Source organism: Podarcis raffonei, chromosome 16, assembly GCF_027172205.1.
Source record: "Podarcis raffonei isolate rPodRaf1 chromosome 16, rPodRaf1.pri, whole genome shotgun sequence".
In the NCBI taxonomy this organism is placed as follows: domain Eukaryota; kingdom Metazoa; phylum Chordata; class Lepidosauria; order Squamata; family Lacertidae; genus Podarcis; species Podarcis raffonei.
The window spans coordinates 30,169,389-30,194,897 of NC_070617.1; the positions used below are offsets into that span (position 1 = coordinate 30,169,389).

General features: G+C 46.9%; 1 protein-coding gene across 3 annotated transcripts in view; it reads left to right on the forward strand.

Annotated features, from left to right (window-relative positions):
* SEPTIN5 (septin 5) overlaps window positions 1–24,731 on the forward strand; it is a 77,661-nt gene extending 52,930 nt beyond the window's left edge. For all 3 annotated transcript variants that reach the window (XM_053369282.1, XM_053369280.1, XM_053369281.1), the window contains 11 exons: window positions 4,835–4,870; window positions 9,136–9,232; window positions 9,832–9,918; window positions 11,404–11,527; window positions 12,454–12,588; window positions 13,539–13,656; window positions 15,732–15,833; window positions 17,145–17,241; window positions 20,563–20,698; window positions 22,562–22,664; window positions 23,842–24,731. In XM_053369282.1, coding sequence (XP_053225257.1) covers window positions 4,835–4,870; window positions 9,136–9,232; window positions 9,832–9,918; window positions 11,404–11,527; window positions 12,454–12,588; window positions 13,539–13,656; window positions 15,732–15,833; window positions 17,145–17,241; window positions 20,563–20,698; window positions 22,562–22,664; window positions 23,842–23,898 — 1,092 coding nt within the window. In that variant the 3' untranslated portion in view covers window positions 23,899–24,731. The remainder of the gene's footprint in view (window positions 1–4,834; window positions 4,871–9,135; window positions 9,233–9,831; window positions 9,919–11,403; window positions 11,528–12,453; window positions 12,589–13,538; window positions 13,657–15,731; window positions 15,834–17,144; window positions 17,242–20,562; window positions 20,699–22,561; window positions 22,665–23,841) is intronic.
* The last annotated feature ends 778 nt before the right edge of the window (window positions 24,732–25,509 follow it).

Consider the following 25,509-nt stretch of genomic DNA (forward strand, 5'->3'; position numbering starts at 1 on the left):
CAGTACAGTCTACACTGACTGGCAGGGACACGGGTGGCGCTGTGGTCTAAACCACTGAGCCTCTTGGGCTTGCCAATCAGAAGGTTGGCAGTTCGAATCCCCATGATGGAGTGAGCTCCCATTGCTCTGTTCCAGCTCGTGCCAACCTAGCAGTTTGAAAGCATGCCAGTGCAAGTAGATAAATAGGTACCCCTGTGATGGGAAGGTAAAACGGTGTTTCCGTCTGCTCTTGCACTCGTCATGGTGTATTGTTGCACCAGAAGCAGTTTAGTCCTGCTGGCCACATGACCCAGAATGCTGTCTGTGGACAAACGCTTGCTCCCTCGGCCTGAAGCGAGATGAATGCTGCATCACATAGTTGCCTTTGACTGGACTTAACCATCCAGGGGCCCTTTACCTCTTTTTTTACATTTACCTTTACATTGACTAGGGTAGGGACGCGGGTGGCACTGTGGGTTAAACCACAGAGCCTAGGACTTGCTGATCAGAAGGTCGGTGGTTCGAATCCCTGAGACGGGGTGAGCTCCCGTTGCTCGGTCCCTGCTCCTGCCAACCTAGCAGTTCGAAAGCACGTCAAAGTGCAAGTAGATAAATAGGTACTGCTCCAGCGGGAAGGTAAACAGTGTTTCCATGTGCTGCTCTGGTTCGCCAGAAGCGGCTTAGTCATGCTGGCCACATGACCCGGAAGCTGTATGCCGGCTCCCTCGGCCAATAAAGCGAGATGAGCGCCGCAACCTCAGAGTCGGTCAGAACTGGACCTAACGGTCAGGGGTCCCTTTACCTTTACATTGACTGGCAGCAGCTCTTCAGGATTTCAAGCAGGGATTTATCTAGAGATGCTGGGGATTGAACCCGGGACCTTCTGCATGCAAAGCAGATGCTCTTCCACTGAGCTACGACCCTTCCCCTTTTCAGTTTATGCACTGACTGGTATTGTCCCAGCAGGAGACGAACTTTTCCCTGCTGTCCGTCCTTCCAAGCCCATAAAAGTTAACGCCTAACTGTTTTATGGCATTATTCGGTGGTGCTGTGGCTAGAGAGTTTATGGAGTCTCCTTCCTTTTTATGTTTATTTTTATAACATGCAATTAATTTTGTGGAATTTGCTGCCACTAGATGTGGTGGTAAACCACCAGTTCATCTTAGAAGGCTTTCAAAGGGGCCTGGAGCCTCTGGTCCTTCAGATGTCCTTTGACTACATCTCCCATCAGCCTCAGCAAGCAGGGTCAGTGATGCAAGAGATGATGGCAGTTGTAGTCCAACAGCACCTAGCCACAAGCTCCCTATCTGAAGAACATAAGAAGAACCTGTTGGATCAAGTCCAGCATCCTGTTCTCATAGTCACCAACCAGAGGCCCCCTGGGAAGCCTGTAAGCAGGTCCTGAGTGCAAGAACACTCTCCCCTCCTGTGGCTTCCAGAAAACCGTATGCAGGAGCACACTGCTTCCGACAGTGGATATCCACGGATTAGACAAATTAGACATATTCAGAGGCGGGATGTCTCTGAACGCCAACTGCAGGGGAGCAACATCAGTAGTAGGTTGTTGCCTTCCTGTGCCGCTCGTGGGCTTCTCAGAGACATCTGGTTCTGTCCAATATATATATATATATTGGGGAAAGAACGAATTCCTATGCCCCACAAATAACCCAGAGATGGAATTTAAATAAAAGGATACATTCTACTCATGTAAAAACACGCTGATTCCTGGTCTGTCCGTGGGCCAGATTTAGAAGCCGATTGGCCAGATCCAGCCCCCGGGCCTTAGTTTGCCTACCCATGTTAGAGTATATGTTTTGCAAGCAAAATGGACCCAGGTTCAATGCCCAATGTCTCTCGGTAGGCCTGGGAGGGGGCCCTGCCTGAAATCCTGGAGGTGCTGACAGTGCTAAGTTAGAAGCACAGGAAGGCCAGACTATTGGTCCATCTAGCTTCACATTGTCTACACACTGGCTGGCAGCAGTTCTCCAGGGTTTCAGGCCCGGGACATTCCTAGCTTGGAATCGAGCCTGGGACCTTCTACCCTTCCCCTAAACGGATTACTGTTTCGATTCTGCATTAGGCAGCCTCTTAACTCACAGGCAAGGGTTGAACGGGGCTCCACAGGTTCTTCTTCTTGACTCGGGTTTTTTTTTTAATGCAATTGTTAGATCCATCTGTAGTGTCTGTTTGCCAAGTCCCTTTGTTTGTGCTCCTCAAACTTTGGGACCAGGGAGGGAGAAGAAAAGATGGACGGCAAAAACTGGGTTGACTCCCTGGCTGAGAAGATGTTGGAATAGCAGTTCTTAAATGAGGATGGAGGTGGTTCTGCTTGGGAGAAAGAAGCCTCTGTGTGTCTCAAGAGCAGAAAGCAGCTGGGAGGACCTCTTTAGATTTACCACGAGCAATGAATGGGGTATTCAGAGGGTGCCTTGCTGAGCAGAGCTGGAATTCCATTGACACAAGCAGGCCCACGAATCTCCTGGCCTGTCACCCCTGGCCAACAGGAAGTGGTCTGCCTTGTTCTGGAGCCAATGTAAACATGGAGGGCTGGGTGGGTTTGAGCTTCACATTTTAGTCCTCATGCTCTGTCAGAGGCAGATTGCTTCTAATTCATAGAATCATAGAATCATAGAATCATAGAATCATAGAGTTGGAAGAGACCACAAGGGCCATCGAGTCCAACCCCCTGCCAAGCAGGAAACACCATCAGAGCACTCCTGACATATGGTTGTCAAGCCTCTGCTTAAAGACCTCCAAAGAAGGAGACTCCACCACATTCCTTGGCAGCAAATTCCACTGTTGAACAGCTCTTACTGTCAGGAAGTTCTTCCTAATGTTTAGGTGGAATCTTCTTTCCTGCAGTTTGGATCCATTGCTCCGTGTCCGCTTCTCTGGAGCAGCAGAAAACAACCTTTCTCCCTCCTCTATGTGACATCCTTTTATATATTTGAACATGGCTATCATATCACCCCTTAGCCTCCTCTTCTCCAGGCTAAACATGCCCAGCTCCCTTAGCTGTTCCTCATAAGGCATCGTTTCCGGGCCTTTGACCATTTTGGTTGCCCTCCTCTGGACACGTTCCAGTTTGTCAGTGTCCTTCTTGAACTGTGGTGCCCAGAACTGGACACAGTACTCCAGGTGAGGTCTGACCAGAGCAGAATACAGTGGCACTATTACTTCCCTTGATCTAGATGCTATACTCCTATTGATGCAGCCCAGAATTGCATTGGCTTTTTTAATTGCCAGTTGCTGGGACTCACAAGTAGGCCTGGGTGATGTATCAACACCACCCATGAGACAAGGTGAGGTGGATTACTTTGGGTGATGGGATCCACAGGGGCAGCAGATCCTGCCTCCAAGGAATGCATCACTCTCTGCTGTCGCTGTGGATCCATTGGTGGTCTCCCAGTGCCGCCTCTACAGTGGTCTCTTGGCGAACAGAAGGTGCTGCAGGCCTCCTCCCACCAACTTAAATAAAATATTGGGGGTGAGAGGTATGCCCCGTCCCAAGTAATCACAACACACAAACCTACACCGTTTAAATGGCAATGCCCCTTAACTTTGAGGGCCCCCGGCCCCCTCAGGTACAGTGGTACCTCGGGTTAAGAACTTAATTTGTTCTGGAGGTCTGTTCTTAACCTGAAACTGTCCTTAACCTGAGGTACCACTTTAGCTAATGGGGTCTCCCGCTGCCGCTGCACGATTTCTGTTCTCATCCTGAAGCAAAGTTCTTAACCTGAGGTACTATTTCTGGGTTAGTGGAGTCTGTAACCTGAAGTGTCTGTAACCTGAGGTACCACTGTATTTTATTGGGGGAGCTGAAGGGATCTCAGTCCCTAGGAGTTGGCTCCTATGTCTCCCACCCTCGTTCCCGACATAGATCTTTATTCCCCCTCTCTTCGTCCTGATGTAGAACTTCATTCACCCCTTCTTCCCTGGTAGGGAAGGAGGCAGGGGGCGCCATTTTGTGGTGCCAAAATGTCTTGAACTGGCTCTGGTGTCTTCCTTTGCATTCTTATACAGTGGTACCTCTGGTTACAGACACTTCAGGTTACAGATTCTGCTAACCCAGAAATAGTACCTTGGGTTAAGAACTTTGCTTCAGGATGAGAACAGAAATCTTGCGGCGGCCATGCAGTGGCAGCGGAAGGTCTCATTAGCTAAAGTGGTACCTCAGGTTAAGAACAGTTTCAGGTTAAGAACGGACCTCCGGAACAAATTAAGTTCTTAACCTGAGGTAGCACTGTATTCTGAAGAAATAGTAAACCAAATGTGAATTCTGGGCAGAAAAAGAGTTACGTGCATCAGTTTCAATGAGCCTACTCTGAGAGTTGGATACAACGTGTGGACCTCCCTTAATAAGCATTTGGTTGGCTGCTGTGAGAACAGGTTAGTCTGGTCTAGATGGGACATTGGCTCGATCCAGCAGAGCTGTTCTTATGTTGATGGTGTGAGGCTCTCTGAAGCACACGTTGACTGATGTTGACTATAATCAAAGGTCTGCCATGGAGCTGGTGTGTGCAGGGATGTTGAGGGCCGGACTTGTGTGGACACACTGCTGCTCCCTCCCCACACAGACCAGTTATCTGAAACTCTTGAGGACCGGGCACCTGGGTTCTAGCTCAGCGGGTTCCTTTTGTTGAAGCAGGAACTGTGATTCCTGGGGACAGTGTTGCTTTTCTTTATAACTCCTCCTAATAGCGCAGGAAGGGTACCAATCCCATCTCCCTCTGGGGAGCTTGCTGTGTGTGCAATTTGCAGCAGGGTGCCCTGTGTCATTGCATCTCAGGCTGTGGGTGGCTGGGCGCTTTATTTTCAGAAGTTTTAAAAGGAATTTTCCGTTTTTTACTTTTAGAGGAATGGAGGCAACCTACAACCCTCGGATCACCTTGTAAGTACTTCTTTTTTTAAAACAGTGTGTTTCCATGTGGATGTTTTTGGGATTTCCCATTAAAAAACCCAACCAGAAATGGACTTTTAGCCCATATTTGCACCAGACATGATGTCACTTTTGTTATGTACTGAAGTTCTCGCCCTGGGCCAGCAGGGGGATACTGTAGATAGTTATGCAAATAAGGGATTGAAAGTGACGTTCAGTGATTGGATAGTTTTAGAAAATTGTTACAGTTACGTTGTACTGGAGCTCTATATAAGCAGGCTGACTGAACCCTTCAGTTCAGTTCTGTCCTGGCCTGTGAATAAACAAGAGCTGTTTGAAGAATTACTGTGTCGTCTGATATTTTCACCCACAACTTAACAACTTTAATCACCAAAACTCTCCCCCCCCCCAAAGAATAGTTTGTTGGGTCCATCCATCCCTAGAGCCAGCTAAGGGGAAAATGTTCCATATATTAACTTATACAAAGAGCAAAATGAGGCAAGCTTGATCTAAAAAATAAATAAAGTAAAACCGTTGTTGACATTAATTTGAATGCATTCCGGGCTTTTTTTAAGGGATTATGTTGGCTTTGGTCACCAGTGTTTTGTTAATCATCTTGAATCCGCTTCAAGAAATGGGTAGGATGGCAATTCTTAAAAGGAAAACAGCTATTATTAAAGGCCTTTACAATGTAAATGACAAATGTGTGTGTGTGTAACCCACATCAGGACCCTGCTGTGTTATGTTGGGGGGGGGGCTGTAGGGGGCTTTAACTTTTTGTAGTCCTGATCTGAATCTTCAAATTTAGGGCAGAATCCAATAGAGTGGAACCACTAGTGCAAGGCCTTTGTGCAAGAGCACAACAATGGTTTATTGACATTTGCATTTAACTGTTTGCTTTCTTTTTAACTGTTTTATGCTTTTACTGTATTCTTTTATGTTTCTATTGCTGCAAAGTGCATGTAGCAGTCTACAAATGGTTTTATAAATAAATAAACAAACTTCTCCCCCATCTCTTCTCTCTGCCCTCCCCCTAAATCTGTTCGGGCGTGGGTGTGTTCCCCAATCCTCTGGAGCATATTTGGGGAGGGGGGCTTGTGTAGGGAGAGGAGAAGGAGGTCAAATTCCATTGCACAAGTGGACATCCTTTCATTTGCAGATCTAGTTGTTTGGATAGCAGCCTCAACCCTCCCCCCCAAAAAAACCCCATTCACCCAGTTGCCAATTCCGCGAATGACTTTTCATCTTGTTCAACCCGAAGACTTCTTTAAACTCTGCACTCGCTTAAAACATCTACTTAAAGAAACACTTTAACTTCTCATTCATCAGCTGCAAGCCACCATTCTAATTTGGAAAGAGAGAATCAGGATTAATCCATCTTTCTTCCAAGCTTGGCAGTGCAGAGAGTATTTCATTAAGAAAGCGCTTGTCCGTCCACCATCCATCTAATGTTCTACTTCGGAAGACACTGAGAAATGACCAGCCCTGTGACCCATCTTCCTCTTAATTATTTTCACTGGTGTTTAAAATTTTATCATGTTAGATTAATCATGTGGATTAATATTTCTAATTCATATATCCAGGAAGTCAGTATCTCTGTAGTATTAAGAACCATGTTCTGCCAGGTCCTATGGAATGTGTCACGGCGCTTGTCAGGCAAGGAATGTCCAGGGTGAGAAACTCACTCTTCATTGTCAAAAATACAACTACAAGTTTTGAAAAGGCATGTCCATCAGTCCTACGTTTCTTAGCTACTCCTAGGTGTATCCCTGATGAGGCAGTTGCCTCAACAGAGAGGCCCCAACCCTGACCTCAGCTTATCATGAATTTCATTTCAATACCGCTTTACATTTTTAAGAAAAACCTCAAAGCAGTTTACAACTCGTTAAAACATCAAATAAAACAATCCAGAATATAACAAAGTATACATTCAGAGCATTCAACAGGACGCTCACATGTTATCCTGTAACCTCATTTCTCGCAGTGAGGGAACTGCCAGAAGGCCCTCAGAGCTGGACCTCGGTGTCTGGTCTGAACGATGAGGGTGGAGATGCCCCTTCAGGTCTACTGGGCTGAGGCCGTTTAGGGCTTTAAAGGTCAGCACCAACACATTGAATTGTGCTCAGAAATGTACTGGGAGCCAATGTAGGTGTTTCAAGACTGGTGTTATGTGGTCTTGGCAGCCGCTCCCAGTCACCAGTCTAGCTGCCGCATTCTGGATTACAAGTTTTTGCTTGTAAAGTGTCTCGCTTAAGACGGGAGGAAAGCTGTTGTACTGTGACGGTTGATTTCAAGTCACCGCTTTGTGGCTGTGCCAATCATCTACCCACCCACCTTGCAGTTGTTCAGGTTGTCAGATGGATTCACAAATGTGCTTGTGGTTGGTGGCAGGGCCAAGCTGACCTAACCTCCTCCTTCCGCCACTTCATTTGTTGAAAAGAGGGTGGCATTTGAGCATTTTTTCCAATGGGAGGGGGATGATGTACAATGTCTGCACATGCTACATTACCTGTGGTCCCGTTTACACAAATAGTTAAGCCTGTTCACTTGTACAGTTCTTCACTTGTAACATCTGGTGGGTGTACAGACTTTCAACCTGTGTACAAGCTGGACAAATCAATGTAAGCGGACGTTTCTTTCACACAACCACTGATACACCAGTAGAGACAGCTTGTACCTGTGTTCAGTGTGATGGCTGAACAAACCTTGTGTGACAGTGTGTATTGATTGTGTTGATCAGCAGTAGAGTTGAACTTATATGTGAATAACTGTACAGTACAGCCAGTGCCGGATTTACGTATAAGCTAAGCAAGCTATAGCTTAGGGACCCACTCTCTTGGGGACCCCCCAAAAAATTAAAGGAAAAAAATGTACATTTCCAAAATATAAGATAAAAAACAAATAAAACCTACACACAGCAACAGTGTTTTGTGTTGTGTAGGCTCCTATGATGGAAGTAATGGGCCCCGGCTGCTAGCCTGCTCCCTAAAATATAACAGGTTTGCTCATTTATATATATAGGGTACCTACATTCTGCATGGACTGGTTGCATGGCAACATGTGCAAATAGCTTAGATACCTAGTAGTGCTGTGGTCTAAACCACTGAGCTTAGGGCTTGCCGATCGGAAGGTCGGTGGTTTGAATCCCCACGACGGGGTGAGCTCCCGTTGTTCGGTCCCTGCTCCTGCCAACATAGCAGTTCGAAAGCACATCAAGTGCAAGTAGATAAATAGGTACCACTCTGGCGGGAAGGTAAACGGCGTTTCCATGCGCTGCTCTGGTTCATCAGAAGCGGCTTAGTCATGCTGGCCACGTGACCCGGAAGCTGTCTGTGGACAAACGCCGGCTCCCTCGGCCAATAAAGCAAGATGAGCGCCACAGCTCCAGAGTCGTCCACGACTGGATCTAACAGTCAGGGGGTACCTTTACCTTTACCTTAGGTCCATAAATTACCATATAGCATATATTCAACATAAAAGAACAGTGAAAACTTGTTGTTGACAAAGGACAGCTGGACATATAAAGAGCCCCATTACCTTCAGTAGCTTAGGGCCTCATCAAACCTAAATCCGGCCCAGAGTACAGCTCAACTATCTGCACGCACAGCTACTCAGCTCGTACACTTGTTGAATGCACCATGTCAACAGCTCTATGGTGCCTTTCCCAAGGGAGGGGTTTCTTTTGAAGGGGTTGGAGGTGGGCGGGAAGAGTGGCAGCAGGAAATATTTCTGCTTGCCACCACTACTGCAAGACTGGGCTACAACGGACCTGTTGAGGATCCGAACTCACCTCCTTCTGTTGGCTGCCCAGGTCTATCAGTGTGCTTCTGAAACCCTTGTCTCCCCAATATTTGGAAACTGCTGACTTACTTCCTCTGAATCCGGAGCCTTGTTTCATTTCATCTCATCCTTCACCTCTTGTCCTGAGCCTCCTGTTTTAATGGGGTTGTTCCATTGCACATTTTTAAAATTACGGATGTTTACATTTTAATATTTTCATGGGATTGTTTTAAGGATGGATGTTTATATTTTCATGTTTGCACAACTGGTTTTTGTACTTGTAGACTGCTTAGAAGCCTGGTATCAAGTGGCATATGAAGTAAACGACAGCAACAATTAATAATAATAACCTTTCCATTTTGATTGACTTGAATTAATTTCAAAACGACATTGATTCTCTGCCTTTTCGGATTAGGGGAGCCGTAAAACAGCTAATCAAATGTTTTTAAAAGCAGCAATAAGAAGGTGACCAATAGCTGCTGCTATCCTTCTTGCAGGACCACGAAAAGCAGTATGTGGGGTTCGCCACTCTCCCCAACCAGGTGCACCGGAAATCTGTGAAGAAGGGCTTTGATTTCACCCTCATGGTGGCAGGTGAGACTCCCCAGCAGAACTACAGAGAGAGAGAGATCTCTCTGCTGATCTAAGGACGGTCTTTCGGGATGGAGGCGGTTTTCAGGTTTTCCCAGCCCATTGGTTTAACAATCAATCCTTCCACCCAGGGAACCCTGGGAATTATAGTTCTGGGAGGGGAATAGGGGATCCCTCACCACTCTTAGCAGCCTTAGGAAACCAACAGCTCCCAGGATTCTTTGGGGGTAGCCAGGATGGTACGATCCTGCTTTAAATGCATAGTGTAGATGGGGCCTGAGTATAGCCTGCTTCTACAGGCTCTCAGGGGTCACCCTCAGTGTGTCCTTGGCCAAATCAATGCCTTTATATCTTTCCCTGCTGAAATAACAGCATTTTATGTGAGCATTGTGAATAAGACAAACTAGATTTGTGGCTATGAGATATTGTGTCAATCCAAGGACAGAGCATTCTACATGGAAACATTTCCTGCTTGGGGGACGATAATCTACCTCCCTGGTGCCATTCTTGAAGAGTAACAAATGCATAATCTTGGAATTTAGCATGAAAACCTCTTGTCGAAGTGTTCTTTTAATCTGGTATTTGTGCCTGTCCCTTTTTAGGAGAGTCGGGCCTGGGTAAATCTACTTTGGTAAACAGCTTGTTCCTGACAGACCTCTACAAAGACCGAAAACTTCTCAATGCCGAAGGTATTTGCCCGTGATCAGACAGGCAACACCTCCGACCAGTAGGTGGTGCTGTTTCCTGCCGTTGCTGTCAGCTAGGATTCTGTGTCTTGTCTTGCGGCTTGAAGTGCTATAGCCCTGGCACAGATTTGTAGCCACAGTGGAACCTAGGCTTGAGAAACTGGGATCTGCTTCTAGCATCAGTTGCTTGAAATGTTGCCTATTTTTTACTGAGCAGAGTAATAATAGTGTATTCAACCAGTAGGTTATGATTTGATCACGACCTGATCTAATGTAAGTAGCAACAGCAGCACTACCGCCATATAAATATATGGTAAAAAATTAAGTCTGTCTGCAAATGCATGCTTTGGTTAAAGGTAGATCCTGGATCTGAAAAGACTATTGATATAGATGCATCAACCACATGGATGATGTGGGAGCTAATTCTACAAAGCCAAGCTAAGACATGTTCAAAAGAAGGGTTGGGGGAGGGAGTATCTGTGACTCTCCAGATGTTCTAGATATAGGAAGGTAGCTGTGTTGGTCTGCCGTAGTCAAAACAAAATAAAAAAATAAAATAAATCCTTCCAGTTGCACCGTAGAGACCAACTAAGTTTCTTATTGGTATGAGCTTTCATGTGCATGCACACCTCTTCAGATCTGAAGAAATGTTCATGCACATGAAAGCTCATACCAATAACAAACTTAGTTGGTCTCTAAGACTCTCCAGATGTTGTTTGTCTCCAACTTCCACCAGCTCCAACCAGCATCATCAATGGTCAGTGGATGATGGGAGCTGAAGTCCCAGCAACTACTGGAGGGGCGCAGGTTTCCTTGAGAGTTCAAAGCTTCTGGAACAATTAGGAGTGTTAGAATAGCCCTGCTGGGTCAAGCCAGTGGGCCATCAGATACCTATAGGAAGCCCTCAAGCAAGACCTGAGTGCAACAGCACATCTTTCGAGAGCCAGTGTGATGTAGTGGTTAAGAGCGGTAGTCTCGTAATCTGGGGAACCGGGTTCGCGTCTCCGCTCCTCCACATGCAGCTGCTGGGTGACCTTGGGCCAGTCACACTTCTTTGAAGTCTCTCAGCCCCACTCACCTCACAGAGTGTTTGTTGTGGGGGAGGAAGGGAAAGGAGAATGTTAGCCGCTTTGAGACTCCTTAAAAGGAGTGAAAGGCGGGATATCAAATCCAAACTCTTCTTCTTCTTTGCAGAAGCCATGCTGGTTATGCTCCAGCAAGGCTTGTTCTTCTATATGCTCCATTATTTTTTTCTTTAACAACCCTTTCCACCAGTTTTCCCTGGACAGACATGAAGCTAATCAACCTCATTGGATCCCCGTTTTTTGGGGTGGGTGGGAGGCAGGGGAATCCCATTTTGGGGAAGGAGAGGAGAGAGAGAAAGACCTGACAACTAATCATAAATAGTGAGGCCGATTTGGAGGTAGGGGAGGGACATCTCTGGTGCTAACCTCCGTTATTCTTTTTCTTCCATCTTTGTATATCAAGAAAGAATCAGTCAGACAGTAGAGATTGTGAAACACACGGTGGACATCGAGGAGAAGGGGGTGAAGTTGAAGTTAACAATTGTCGACACACCAGGGTTTGGAGATGCTGTGAACAACACGGAGTGGTGAGTCGTACCCCCACACCGCTTTGGTTACCTCTGCTGCAGGGGAAATTGTGAGGCATGGTCTGGTTTCTCTCCAATAGACCATTTCCCGCTTTTCGTATGCCTTTTGCAATACCAGTGCAAACTGGCCTATAAGATATGCAAAGAGGTTTAAGTGATCAAAGCAAAGCACTTTGCATATCTTCTCAGTAGCCCTTTCAGCAGCTCTGTGAAAGCTGAAAGAAATAGCATACACCGGTAATATTACCCCCCATGTTTACATTTTAGTGCAAAAACACAAAACCTCCTTGAATTTGCTTTCATGGAAGGTAATTATTTTCTTGACAATGCTGTATAAAGGGCAACCTGTTTCCCCAGAAATTGTTTCTATATGGAACTGCAATTCTTGCTCTTAGATATGTTATTTTTGCTATTACGGTCCAGTCCCAAACTGTTTCCTGCCAACCTAGCAGTTTGAAAGCACGTCAAAGTGCAAGTAGATAAATAGGTACCGCTCTGGTGGGAAGGTAAACGGCATTTCCGTGCGCTGCTCTGGTTCACCAGAAGCGGCTTAGTCATGCTGGCCACATGACCCGGAAGCTGTACACCGGCTTCCTCGGCCAATAAAGCGAGATGAGCGCTGCAACCCCAGAGTCGTCCGCGTCTGGACCTAACTGTGAGCGGTCCCTTTACCTTTTACCCAAACTGTTGTTCCCAAGGAGGGAGTAACGTAATGTTCCAGTTTTGAGCCATTAACATCCTTGCAGTTGTTGACAGACAGGATGCAAATTCTTTATGCTCTTTCTCTATGATAGGCAATATTTAGTTCAGCGATTTCTACACTGGATCTAAAGGATCTCTCCTCTGTTAATGTGTGTTATCCTCTGTCCCCAAGTACCATCTAAACTGGTGTCCCATTGCCATCTTTTCCTTGTGACTTGCTCTAGTTGGAAGGCCATCACGGATTACATTGACCAGCAATTCGAACAGTACTTCCGGGATGAGAGCGGCCTCAATCGGAAGAACATCCAGGACAACCGGGTGCACTGCTGCCTCTACTTCATCTCTCCCTTTGGCCATGGGTAAGGTGGGATGGGCTTGTTCCTTTATCTGCCTCACATACCCTGGTGCCAGTGTAGCATAGTGGTTAGAGTTCTGGACTAGCACCTTGGAGACGAGAGTTCAAGTCCCCATTCAGCCATGAAACTCCAGTGACCTTGGGCCATTCACCTTCTCTTGGCCTCAACCTACATTTCAAGGTTGTTATGAGGGTAAAATCCACATTGAGCTTCTTGGAGGAACAGTGGGATGCAGATGTAATACAGTGGTACCTCTGGTTACGAACTTAATTTGTTCTGGAGGTCCGTTCTTAACCTGAAACCATTCTTAACCTGAGGTACCACTTTAGCTAATGGAGCCTTCCGCTGCCGCTGCACCGCCTCAGTGTGATTTCTATGAGTTCTTTATCTCGGGTTGAGGTACTACTTCTGGGTTAGCGGAGTCTGTAACCTGAAGTGTTTGTAACCCGAGGTACCACTGTAATGGAAAATGTAAGGATGAATATCAAATATGGCATCAGGTGAAGGGCAGATGGGCGTGGCTTGACCCAAATGGGCTTGTGGGTCAAATGGGAGAGACCTGATGGGCCTTATTAGACCCATGGGATGAAAGTTCCCTACCCCTGACAATAAGAGCCACAGGGCATTGGTGCCATCAGTACTGGACTTTAAGGCAGACTGGAAGTCTGCCACTCCGCAGAATGACCAGGAGGGGCTCCCTGATGCAACGGGACCGGATTGCTACATTTTAAAATAAACACACACACATTACGATCTGAAGAGGAAGCAGGAAGTTCCCCACAAAGCCATTAAGCTTAGAGTCTAACATTTCCAAGCTGCCCTTCTAGGAAAAGGGACTTGTTATAAGAGGAAGTCCTGTCCTTTTTTTTTTTTTTGGCAGAAATTTCCCCTTGCTAACGTGTAGGGGAAAATAGAGATCGCTTGCCTTCTAACGCCGCATTTCTTTGTTGCAGGCTGAGGCCGGTAGACGTGGAGTTCATGAAGGCTCTGCATGAAAAAGTGAACATTGTTCCCCTTATTGCCAAAGCCGACTGCCTCATTCCTTCTGAGATCAAGAAGCTAAAAGAGCGGGTGAGCAGTGGTAGTACTGATTCATTCATTCATTCATTCATTCATTCATTCATTCATTCATTTTGAAGATTTATACCAGTCTTCCTCAACCTGGTGCCTTCCTAGATTTTTGGACTACAACTCCCATCAGCCCCAGCTAGCATACCTGGGTGTATACGTACTACTACTACTAATTTATTTATACCCCGCCCATCTGGCTGGCTTTCCCCAGCCACTCTGGGCGGCTTCCAACAAAATATTAAAATACAGTAATGCATCAAACATTAAAAGCTTCCCTAAATAGGGCTGCCTTCAGATGTCTTCTAAAAATCTGGTAGTTGTTGTTCTCTTTGACATCTGGTGGGAGGGTGGGCGCCATGACCAAGAAGGCTCTCTGCCTGGTTCCCTGTAACTTGGCTTCTCGCAGTGAGGGAACCGCCAGAAGGCCCTTAGTGCTGGACCTCAGTGTCTGGGCTGAACAATGGGGGGTGGAGTCCTCCACACCCGTCCGCCTCCTGTCCCACAAAAACAGTATTTCTGTCTTGTCAGGATTCAACCTCAATCTGTTAGTCGCCATCCATCCTCCAACCGCCTCCAGACACTCACACAGGACCTTCACCGCCTTCACTCATTCTGATTTGAAAGATAGGTAGAGCTGGGTATCATCCGCATATTGATGGACACCCAGCCCAAACCCCCTGATGTTCTCTCCCAGCGGCTGCATGTAGATGTTGAAAAGCATGGGGGAGGCGACAGAACATATTGAAAACGTTTTGGAAGTCAAATGGACTTCCGGAATGGATTCCGTTCGACTTCCAAGGTACGCCTGTATACACAATAAAATGACATGCCTGAATAGGCTTGCTTAAACAAAGCAGCATTTTAACAGTCACCAAAAATATAGAGTGGGTGCCTGTCTAAAGTCATTGGGCAGGGAGTTCCACAGTGTAGGTGCTGCCACACCGAAGGATCGACGGTTTACAAGTGTGGAACCAACATTACGTAGCTCTTGTGAAAGCGTCAGTTCTATAGATTGAAGCAGTCAAGTGGGCACTTGTGGAGTAAGGCAATGCTTCAAGTAAACTGGTCCCAAGCTGTTGAAGACTTGACATACTTAATATAGTTGTAGCCAGTGTGGTGCCCTCTACATATACTACAACTCCCATCAGCCCCAGTCAGTGTGGCCAACCATCAGGGAAGATGGCAGTTGTAGCCTATGAATTTGGAGGGCACTGCATTGACAACCCTTGTACTAAATGGTGACACATTGAATTTAGCTCAGAAGAATAGGAGGGCACCGGGTTGGGGAAGGCTGGCTTGTAGCTTGCCTTTCAGTCACGTGATTCTCAAGGCAGCTTGCAAGAAACCGGTTGTGACAATGCTCTGCTGTAGGGACCAGGGTGTGCTTACTTTTTGGCCCAGAATAGATAATACTGGGCTCATTGGTCCATAGCTGTCAACTGTCCCTTGTTTGGTGGGAAACTCCCTTATCCCAGCGCTGTGTCCTGCGGCTGTCTCTTATTGATGATGTCCCTTAAATTTCCTGGGTTTCATGCTCACCCGGGCTCGGGAGGGAAGCAGCAGCTCGGGGTCCTCCGCCATGCGAGAGCGCGCGCGCTGGCACCGTCGTCCTGGTGCAAGGAGTTCCATCGGCCCTTCCCCACCTGAGAGAGGGGGGGAGGGAGAGAGACTCTCGCCCACTCCGCCCGCGAGCCCGGAGGCGGCAGCGGTGGTGGCAGCTGAGGAGGCGGCCTGAGGGAGGAGGAAGAGGAGGGGATAGGGAGGGACGCAGAAGGGCGGTGCTTCAGCGGCCGCGGTGAAGCTACGATCACCTCATGCCGGATTGACAGCATAAGGGCTGCTGGTCCCTTATTTTCAAATCTGTAAGTTGACAGCTATGCGTTGGTCTGATGTGGTGGAAAGCAAGTGGTGTGTGGCCCCTGGAAGACTGCCTTGAAGGGAATGTGGCCCTTGGGCTGAAAAAGTTTCCCTACTCCTGCTTTAAAGGTTTCTCTTTATGGCACCAGCCAAGTATTATGTTGTAATGTGAGCGTTCTTCCTGTTTTCTCTCCATCTCCCTAAATATCCCTGTTCAGATCAGGGAGGAGATCGACAAGTTTGGAATTAAAGTTTACCAGTTTCCTGAGTGTGATTCTGACGAAGACGAGGACTTCAAACAACAAGACAGAGAGCTGAAGGTGAGGGAGGGGCAAAAATATTTTCCATAATACTTGGTCATAGTTAGGGATAAGACGACCTGTCAATTTGGGGTTGTTTCAGCTTTTCATTTTGTCCATCTTAAGTTTCCTGCATTTTCACATCAGTTTGCAATTTAATCGTAATGAAAATTCACCAGCATTTTAGTGCAAATGTTTCCCTCTGGTTGCAAATTCCTCGGGATGTGGCCGGACCTCCGGAACGGATCCCGTTCACAACTGGAGGTACCACTGTACCCGTGTAGCTGAGTCTTTAAAAGCCTGGGACACAAATTTTCACAGCCCTCTTGGAGCTATGCTGGTTCATTTACCAGAAGTAATGTGTTTAATATTAACTCTGGAAGTGTATACTTTGTTCTGAGGCAACTAAATTTCCTAGAGCAAAGTATACATAAAGAGGCTTAGTTTAGTCAGAATTGAGTATACACTTTAAGAGTTAACACTAACACATTACTTCCACCATAGCCACTAGAGGGCTGTGAAAATTTGTTAAGTGTGTTAAGTACTGTATTAGTTAAGTACTGTATTTTTCGGTGTATAACACGTTCCTGTGTATAAGACGGCCCCTATTTTGGGGGACTACAAATTAAGGAAATGGGGGGAGATTGCCCAGAGTTGTTGAGCTTTTCTTTTGGGGGGGAGGGACTGCCGATAATGCCAATCGCCTGCCAAAGCCACCAATAATCCTCTGCCCGCTCGCCACTAATGCCGCCAATTGCCAACCCAATTGCCGCAGCTGCAACCAATTGCCAGCCGGCCTTGACACAGCTGCCAATCACTCGCCCAATTGCCGCTGACAATCTCCTGCTCATGGCTGCCACCAATTGCCCATCGTCCCCCCTCTATCCGTGTATAAGCCAAACCCCAATTTTTAACATTTATTTATAATAATAAAAACCTCGTCTTATATCCGGAAAAATACAGTATATGTTGAATCACAAAATATGAATTTGGACACAAATGTCCTAAAATACCCACACTTGATGTGTGAACATGGTCCTCTCCCTCCTTCAGCATGTCAGGCAAACATCTAAAGCAATATGGACCACATCTGCCCATCCAGATGTTATTGGACTCCCAGAACCATCACTCCCAACCGGCATGGCCAGGGGTTGGAGCTGATGGGAATTGTTGAACCCTGGGCCAAGGAAACTGAGGAATCCCTCACTCTGCTTCCTTAAATCTGCTTTTCATCCACTGGTCTTCTCCAACTGCTCTGATCTCTAGCTTCTTTCTGGGTCCATGTCTGACCATGTCCAATAAACCCTGAAATTATCTCTCCCCCCGTTCCAGGAAAGTGCTCCCTTCGCAGTCATCGGCAGCAACACGGTGGTGGAGGCCAAAGGTCAGAGGGTACGAGGGCGGCTCTACCCTTGGGGAATTGTGGAAGGTGAGCCGTGTTCCTGGGAAGCGAGATGGGAGTCATGGGTCTCCAAAAAGCTGTTTGGCCCTCCTAGCTAAATGGAACCTGCTGGTTCAGGGGCATTCTACCTCCGAGTGCCAACCCAGAGCAGAAAGCCTCGGTTACTTATACTATTTAATTCTACTCTGATTTCTGCTATTAGCAGTCCCCCATGGACCAGAAGCACGACTCATGTCAACGAGGAGTTGTGTTTTCAGTGTGGTGGGTCCAGCGTTATGGAATTATTAGAAGTCAGACATTCGCTGCCTCTCACGGTGCCATCTCTGCAGGGCTGTGGGTGCCTGGGCACCCACAAAAAAATCCAACAGGCCCCCTCAATGTTCCACAGCTGGGTGGGCTCCAGCCGTGGGAGCCAATTCCAGGCGGCCGTGGGTGATTGGGCACCCACAAGAATATAATTCTGGGGGCTGGGCACCCACAGAGTCAATGAGAAGGCATCCACGCTCTGCAGCCAGCCAGCCAGTGAGACACCCTTTTCTGAGTGTGGTTGTGTGTCAGACATGGAGGCAGTGTCTCTCTGAGCCCTCCCCCGCAGAAATAGGGTGCCTCACTGACTGCGGAGAAGAGCCACCACTGGCCAGCACAACACGGATGTGTGACATCACATGCACATGTAATACTGTCATACCTCGGGTTACAGATGCTTTGGGTTGCGCTATTTCAGGTTGTGCATTGTGCCAAACCCGGAAGTACCAGAACGCTAAATTGCGCTTTGTGCATGTGCAGAAACGCCAAATTGCGACCCGCGTGTGCGCAGACACAGCTTCCCTCACGGATCTGAGCGCCCACTGTAATGTTAATATAATAATTTATTATTTATACCCCTCCCATCTGGCCGGGTTTCCCCAGCCACTCTGGGCGGCTCGCAACAGAATATTAAGAACTCGATAAAACTTCAAACATTAGAAACTTCCCTAGACAGGGCTGCCTTCAGATGTCTTCTAAAAGTCAGATAGTTGTTTATCTCCTTGACATCTGATGGGAGGGAGTTCCACAGGGAGGGTGCCACCACCGAGAAGGCCCTCTGCCTGGTTCCCTGTAACTTTGCTTGTTGCAGTGAGGGAACCACCAGAAGGCCCTCGGAGCTGGACCTCAGTGTCCTGCATGTGCAGGTTTGCATGTGTGACGTCACACATCTGCGTTGTGGCAGCGGGCACCCACAATCCTGAGGGCGAGATGGTACCCTTGGCTGCAGCGGACCCTACTCTGACTGCAGCGAGCTCTGATGGGCCCTCCCGCTGCAGGTGAGGCTCTGTTGGAACCTGTGGCAGCAGTGGTAGGGCCTGACGGAGCCTGTCGCAGTTGCAACAGGCCCTGACGGACCTTTTGGAGGCTGCGTCGGGGCTCCTACCAGTCATGCCCATGCATTGGGCACCCACAATGTTGGGAGGAACCCAGCACACCTGCTGCCTCTGGTAGGTTTCAGGCACCAGGTGAAAGTTTTATTTCAAGAGACCTTTGCACCCCCACAAAATGCTGTTTTATTCTCCAGGTGTTCTAATTCATGTTCTAAATTTTGTATATCGTATATTTTTTTGTTTTTCCAAGGAGATTTAGGACCCACATGTGGTGAAGAGCAGGGTATATATTTAAAATAAATAAATGAAATAATACTCTGCTTTTCCTCCCCTCCAACGGGGGCGCTAACGAAACCCAGCAAACAATTAAGCAAGTAACGGCAACAAGCGCGTAACAACCACACCGCTAAAAGCATGATATAAATAACATGATATGCTAAAATGGCAAGCAGCATCAATGGAATTCAGAGAGCCAATGATCAAATAACTCAGAATGTGCTTGCTGGGGACGCTTTTAAAACAATCTCCCCCAACCTGATGTCCTCTAGATCAGAGTCGTCCAATTAAATATATTACCGTATTTTTCGCTCTATAGGATGCACCGGACCATAGGAGGGGGAGAACAGGGGAAAAAAAGAATCTCCCCCTCTCTGCTCAGTGCCCCTTCAGAGAAGCGGCCGGAGGAACAGAGCTCCTTCCATTTCCCCTCCCGCTTCACTGGAGGGGCGCTGCGTAGAGAGGGGAAACTGTGCAGTGCCTCTCCAGCGCAGCGAAGCCTAGAGAGCAAGAGGGATCAGTGCGCACCGACCCCTCTCGCTCTCCAGGCTTCAGCGAAAGCAACGCGAAGCCTCCGGAGCGAGGGGGGAGCTATCCCTCTGCACTTCGGAGGCTTCACGTTGCTATCGCTGAAGTCAAGGAACCTGCATTCGCTCCATAAGACGCACACACATTTCCCCTTCATTTTTGAAGGGGAAGACGTGTGTCTTATAGAGCAAAAAATACGGTAATTGTTTATATGAAATAGTATTAACTATATTTCATTATTTCATTTATGGTGTGAGAATTAAATTCAGTGTGTGGCCTGCAGGTTCTGTGTCAAAGTAATCTTGCGGCCTACGTGGTCAGAGAGGTTGGACTGCCCTGTTGTAGATGCTGTTGGACTCCAGCTCCCATGAGCCTCAGCCACCATGGCCAGTAGAGAGAGATGATGGGAACTGTAGTCCAACAACACCTGAGGGGCCAGATCTCTCCCCACCCCCCGCTTCAGAGGCCTCTGGCAGGCTAGTGTTGGAGCATAACCCTGGGCCTTAATGTAATCCGATGAGGCCATGTGTATGTTCCCAATCTCTAACATAGGGGATGCCATCTCGACTAATTGGAGACTTAGCAATTTGTGAGGATGTGAAATTCAGTGTTGGACCTGTGGCGGCAGTGGCTCCTTTGGTGACTTCCACTGGTGTCTGCAAAGTGCCTCATCTGCCCTAATAATAATAATAATAATAATAATAATAATAATAATAATAATTTATTTATACCCCGCCCATCTGGCTGGGCTTCCACAGCCACTCTGGGCAGCTTTCAACAAAATATTAAAATACAGCAATGCATCAAACATTAAAAGCTTCCCTAAACAGGGACCAGCCTCTACACACACAAACGCACATGCACACATGTGTCGTATGCAATTAAAAACCCCGCGTCCCCTTGAAATTGCGTATTTCTTTTCATGGGTTCCCCTAGGCATGTCAGAGGAATGTGTTTGAAATGGGCTATTCGGTGGATTGCCTTCCACCACGGCTTAGCTGTGCTTGTCACGTTTATTCTCTAACACAGTTCCTTTTACAGTCATACACACTGGTGTGTGTGAGTGTGCTTGAAATAACTGAATACGATTAGGATGTAAAGGGTGATGCATACATTCCCTCCTCACCCGAGATTTGTTCGTCTGTTGCTGTGTGCCAAACGATGTCTGTTGTTGCTGCTTCCTCAGTGGAAAACCAGGCGCACTGTGACTTTGTGAAACTGCGGAACATGCTGATCCGAACGCACATGCACGACCTGAAGGACGTCACCTGCGACGTTCACTACGAGAACTATCGGGCGCAGTGCATCCAGCAGATGACCAGGTAGGGTCCCCCTGAGGTTCTGCTCCGTCAAGGGATGAATGCGTCTGTGTGAATCAGCCCTTAGAGCCATAGCTGTCAACCGTCCCTTATTTGGTGGGAAACTCCCTTATCCCAGCGCCGTGTCCCACTGCTGTCCCCGAATGATGATGTCCCTTAAATTTCCCGGGTTTCAAAGGAAGCAGCTCCTCTCCCTCCCTCCCTCCCTGCCGGCCAGGGAGGAGGGAGGCTCCAACTGTGGTGCTTGGCTGCGTTGCTCACCCAATAAGGAGTCTAAGAACGACTGGGGGGTGGAGCTTGCATGCCTTGTGCCGATCAAATCGGCCACATTGCCTGGGGACTCGCCTTTGCTCAGCGCTTCCCAGCGGAGAGAAGACGGTGGTTTTCCTTGCTACATCCCCTTTGCCGGTTTGCTGCGCTGTGGGAACCACCGCTTGAGGCTTCGTTTGGCTGCTGGGCTGGCTGGGCTTTCTGCCTTTGGCCCGGGAGCTGGCCGACTAAAATCCCTTATTTTGGCTGCTGGCCCCTTATTTTCAAATCTGTAAGTTGACAGCTATTCTTAGAGCTGTTGTTGTTGTGTGGCAAACGTCTTCTGAAAGCAGGATGATTTCTCTTCTGAAAATGTGACATGCAACATTTCAGCGAAGGGCAATAGCTCAGTGGTGGAGCCTCTGTTTCTCTTTAATTCAGCCCTTTACTTAAAACCATGAGGACTAGAATATTTATTCTTTATTTATTATTTGTTGTTACCAGCCATTTGCTTCAGATTGAGATTTTTTTTTTACGAAGTAATTATCATAAATAAATAAGGAAAAAATGTGCACCCCACCACTGAGACCATTCCATTGTAACTACCCAACCTCCCAAAATTTCAACACCTCTTGTGATGGTTTGACCCCTTTCTGTTTTAATAGTACAAATTCTACAAACAGCCTCCACATCTCCTCAAAATCATTTCTCCTGCATATTCCCTGCCTTACCTTAATGGCACATGCGAATTTATCATTCATAGCTATATCCCACACCTCTTTATACCATTCTTTGGTTTTATATTCTGCTTGCCCCTTCCACTTCCTAGCTATAATAACTTGTGCAGCTGTCAATAAATTTGTGAGCAAGTCCTTCATAACCTGCAAACCTTCCACCCCATCGTAAATTGATAATAATGCTACCGCTGAACTTTTGGTCAGCTTTAACCCAGTGATTTCTGTTATCTCCTTAAACCAGATTGAGATTTAAAGTTGATGGTTGGCTGGATGAGTGAATCAACTATATATTTTGGAAAGCTGTTTGTTCATTTGTTCACTCTGCATTTGGGCACCTCTCTGTAATTAAATCTTGCATGGTGGCGCCTGAAATCAAGGAGCAGGTTTCCGTCCATGTTTGGACACAATTGGACACCATTTTGAATCAATATGGTGGACTGAACCTTTCAAGCCTGCACTGTTTTCAACCAAATTTTGCATGGCGGTTCCTGAAATTATGGAGCAGGTTTTCTTTAAAAAACCCTCCCCCCCAATGTTTGGATACAATGGGACACTAGTTTGAATCAAGATGGCAGACTGAACCTTTTAAAAATTGCACTGATTTTAACCACGGATTTAAACTTTGCACTGATTTTCTGTTGTTGTGCTTAGAGCTCCCCAGCAACAGCAGGTACAAGATTGTTGGTGAATGAATGGATAAATGTTGCAGGGGGGTGTTCTTCTTTTCTGTGATGGTAGTGGGAAAAAGAAATTTTGTTTGAAAAGTGTCTTCTGAGAACTTTTGACTCGTCACTACTGCCATAAAGCAACCTCCTGGATTGGAGAGTTAATGAAACCCAGCTTAATTCCCTCTCCCTTTTTCTCCTGCTTATGTTTTTAGCAAGCTGACTCAGGATAACAGGATAGAGAGCCCCATTCCGATTTTGCCGCTCCCAACACCGGATGCGGAAACGGAGAAGCTGATCAAGATGAAAGATGAAGAGGTAAGGAAGCATTTCGCTATTGGTCTCTCTTGAGACATCACACAAGCTATCTATCTTCTTCTTGAATTTGGAGCTGTTTGGGGGTGTGTGGTAGTTTTGTTGGAGCCCTTTGCCATTGTTAGAAGGAATTTCTGAAAGGCGGCGTTTTGTCCTGGATCTTAGGGAAGTTTTTTAGTGTCTGATGTTTTGTCGTTTGTATTATTATTATTATTATTAATAATAATTCTGTTGGGAGCCACCCAGAGTGGCTGGGGAAACCCAGCCAGATGGGTGGGGTATAAATTAATGATGATGATTAGGCAAGCCAATTGAAAAATCACATTTTTTTGGGGTGTTTTTATAAAAACAACAACCAAAAAACCCCTCAACAATCTTGGTGGTTCCCTAAAGAAAAGATCAACCATTTTGGGATCTTCCTAAAAAAAGGCTCACCAGTGCTTTTCAGGTGCCTTGGTTTTTACTTCTTCAAATATGGCAACCCTACCATTGTTCACTCTCATCTTGAAAAAGGATCAAGTGTTGTGCTGGATCAGGCCAACGGACCTTCTGGTCCAGCCCCCTGGCTCATCAATTAACCCAAAGCATATTTGCATACTTAGGAAAGTATATTAAGGGGAAAAAAGAGAAGAAGAAGAAGAAGAAAACCTCACTCATATTAAGTCTTCAGAACTTCCACAGTCATTGGTGTGGGTAATAAGTGTGTGTCATTTTGTCATCAGTGACGGCACAGGCACCGTCCAGTAGGTGCAATCCCAAAGTCAACTGTTTTTGAAGGAGGCTGACATTTAACCAGCAGCCTCCAATAGCAATGTAAACACCAGGTTCCCATCAGTCAAAACAAGAGTGGGGCATGTTCATGTCTCTAGATAAGAGTGGACTTTTGCGCTGCCTGAAAGTGCAAATTTTCCATTGTTGGCTGTGTAAGTACTCAGAGTCAGATGTTGGAGGTCTTATTCCTTACTCCACTGCACAAGTTCAGCAACACCATTTTCTTTTAAGACTCAGGGGCTTGTACTATACCACTGAAGACTACAAAGCCCATGATGCAGTGCAGAAATATAATCTGCCTTGAAATGGGGGGGCAGCCTGGCGGCGGGGGTGGGGGAGAGAATATTGCTGGAAAAGTAATAAATAAACAGCGTCACCTCTCCCCCTTCCCTCTCTTTTCTTCCTACAGTTGCGTAGAATGCAAGAGATGCTGCAGAAAATGAAACAGCAGATGCAAGACCAGTGAAAAAAAGGAAGCTGGGATGGAAGTTGCGAAGGAAAGGAACATCCTTGTCACTGTCTGCAGTTCAGCTGGAATCGCAGATGCTTTAGGAAGGACTTTCCTGTTGCAAAAACAAAACAAAACAAAAACAAAGAGACTTGTGAGCAAGAGCGGCGCCCGTTCCCTCCCTCCCTCCTTCTCTCTAATTCAGGGGTAGCCAACGTGGTGCCCTGCAAACACTGTCGAACTGCTATGCCCATCACAGGAAGTTGGCAGTCCAGCAGTGGCTGTAGGACAACATGTCAGCTACTCCCTGCTCTATTTCGACCATAGCAACGTCTGTTAGTGGGAAGGCGGGAAGACGAGAGGGGAGAGAGGTCTCTTGCTGCGGACCTCTTCCACGATCGGGATATTCCCTGCTCTCTCCACTCTTTCCTAGATGTACTAAACTGTTGTTAAGGAGCATTCTGGTATTTAAAACCAACCAACCAACCACCGTTTCTATGGCACATGGATTTTGAGGACTCTTGTGTAAAATGCACGTTAACTGTTTACTTCTAACCAAGGTGCTGTGACCCTCCTCCTCCTCCTCCTCTTTCCAGCTCTCCCCACCCCTCCATTTTGTCCTCAAACTTTCGGAGGTCACGGCAAGCTTTTGCAAGAAGGCCGACGATACCTCTGAACCAAGTGCTGCTGACATGAGCACCAACCAGCCTGACCTCTTGCCTAGGACATCCCTTGGTCCTCTTCCCCACCAGCCGCTTTGAGAGGATGAGCAGAAAGCTGGTTGGGTGTGTGGCGTTCTTTGATGGTTTCTCAAAACATTCCTGACATGACGATGATGTTTTTACTAAGAATCTCATGGCTCTTTTTTGCACTATGGGGGGAAGGACTTAAAAGACCTGCTGGCGAGGGATCCTAGTAAAAAAACAGCTCCCACTGCCCTTGTTTTAGGTGAGTTGTATTGAGTGATGTACAACTGTTGGACTTCTTGCAGAGGTAAGGATCTGCAAGGCAGGAGTTACTTTGAGGTTTAGCATCATCTTGGCACGCTCAGCCCATGCTTTGTCTCTCACCAACCATGGAGCAAATTTGGATTCCTAGAGAAATGTGTTAATTGGTTTGTACGCTGTCCAGTGAATTCCTCTAGTGAATGTCTCAAGTCATTTTTAGGGATCTAAAAAATTCCACCTGAAAATGGACTTGGGATGGGAGCAAACCATGGTATTCTGCTAACCTGGGATTGTGTCGTGTGGTTGTGGGCTTCTAGAAATATGCATTGCTTCAGTTTGGGCCACCGTGCAAATGTCTGCTGCATACAGAGTTAGTGTGAGTCTTTCTTATTCGGCTCAGTTGCGCTGCATCATGGATTTTGTAGTCTAGAGGCCAGCACCCAATGCTCACAAGGTTACAGCTACAAAGTCCATGATGCAGTGAGACTGAGAGCAAACTGCACATGCATGAACTGAGGAGATGTGGCTATAGGGTGTATGGCATTACAGATGGAACCAGCTGAGATCCGAATAGGGGAGGCAGATTTGTTCTACTGTCGCTAGCAGTTGGCAGTCTTATGGCCAGAGATAATTTATACACCTCACACCCAGAAGTCCACATTCTGCAACAAGGAAACTTTAA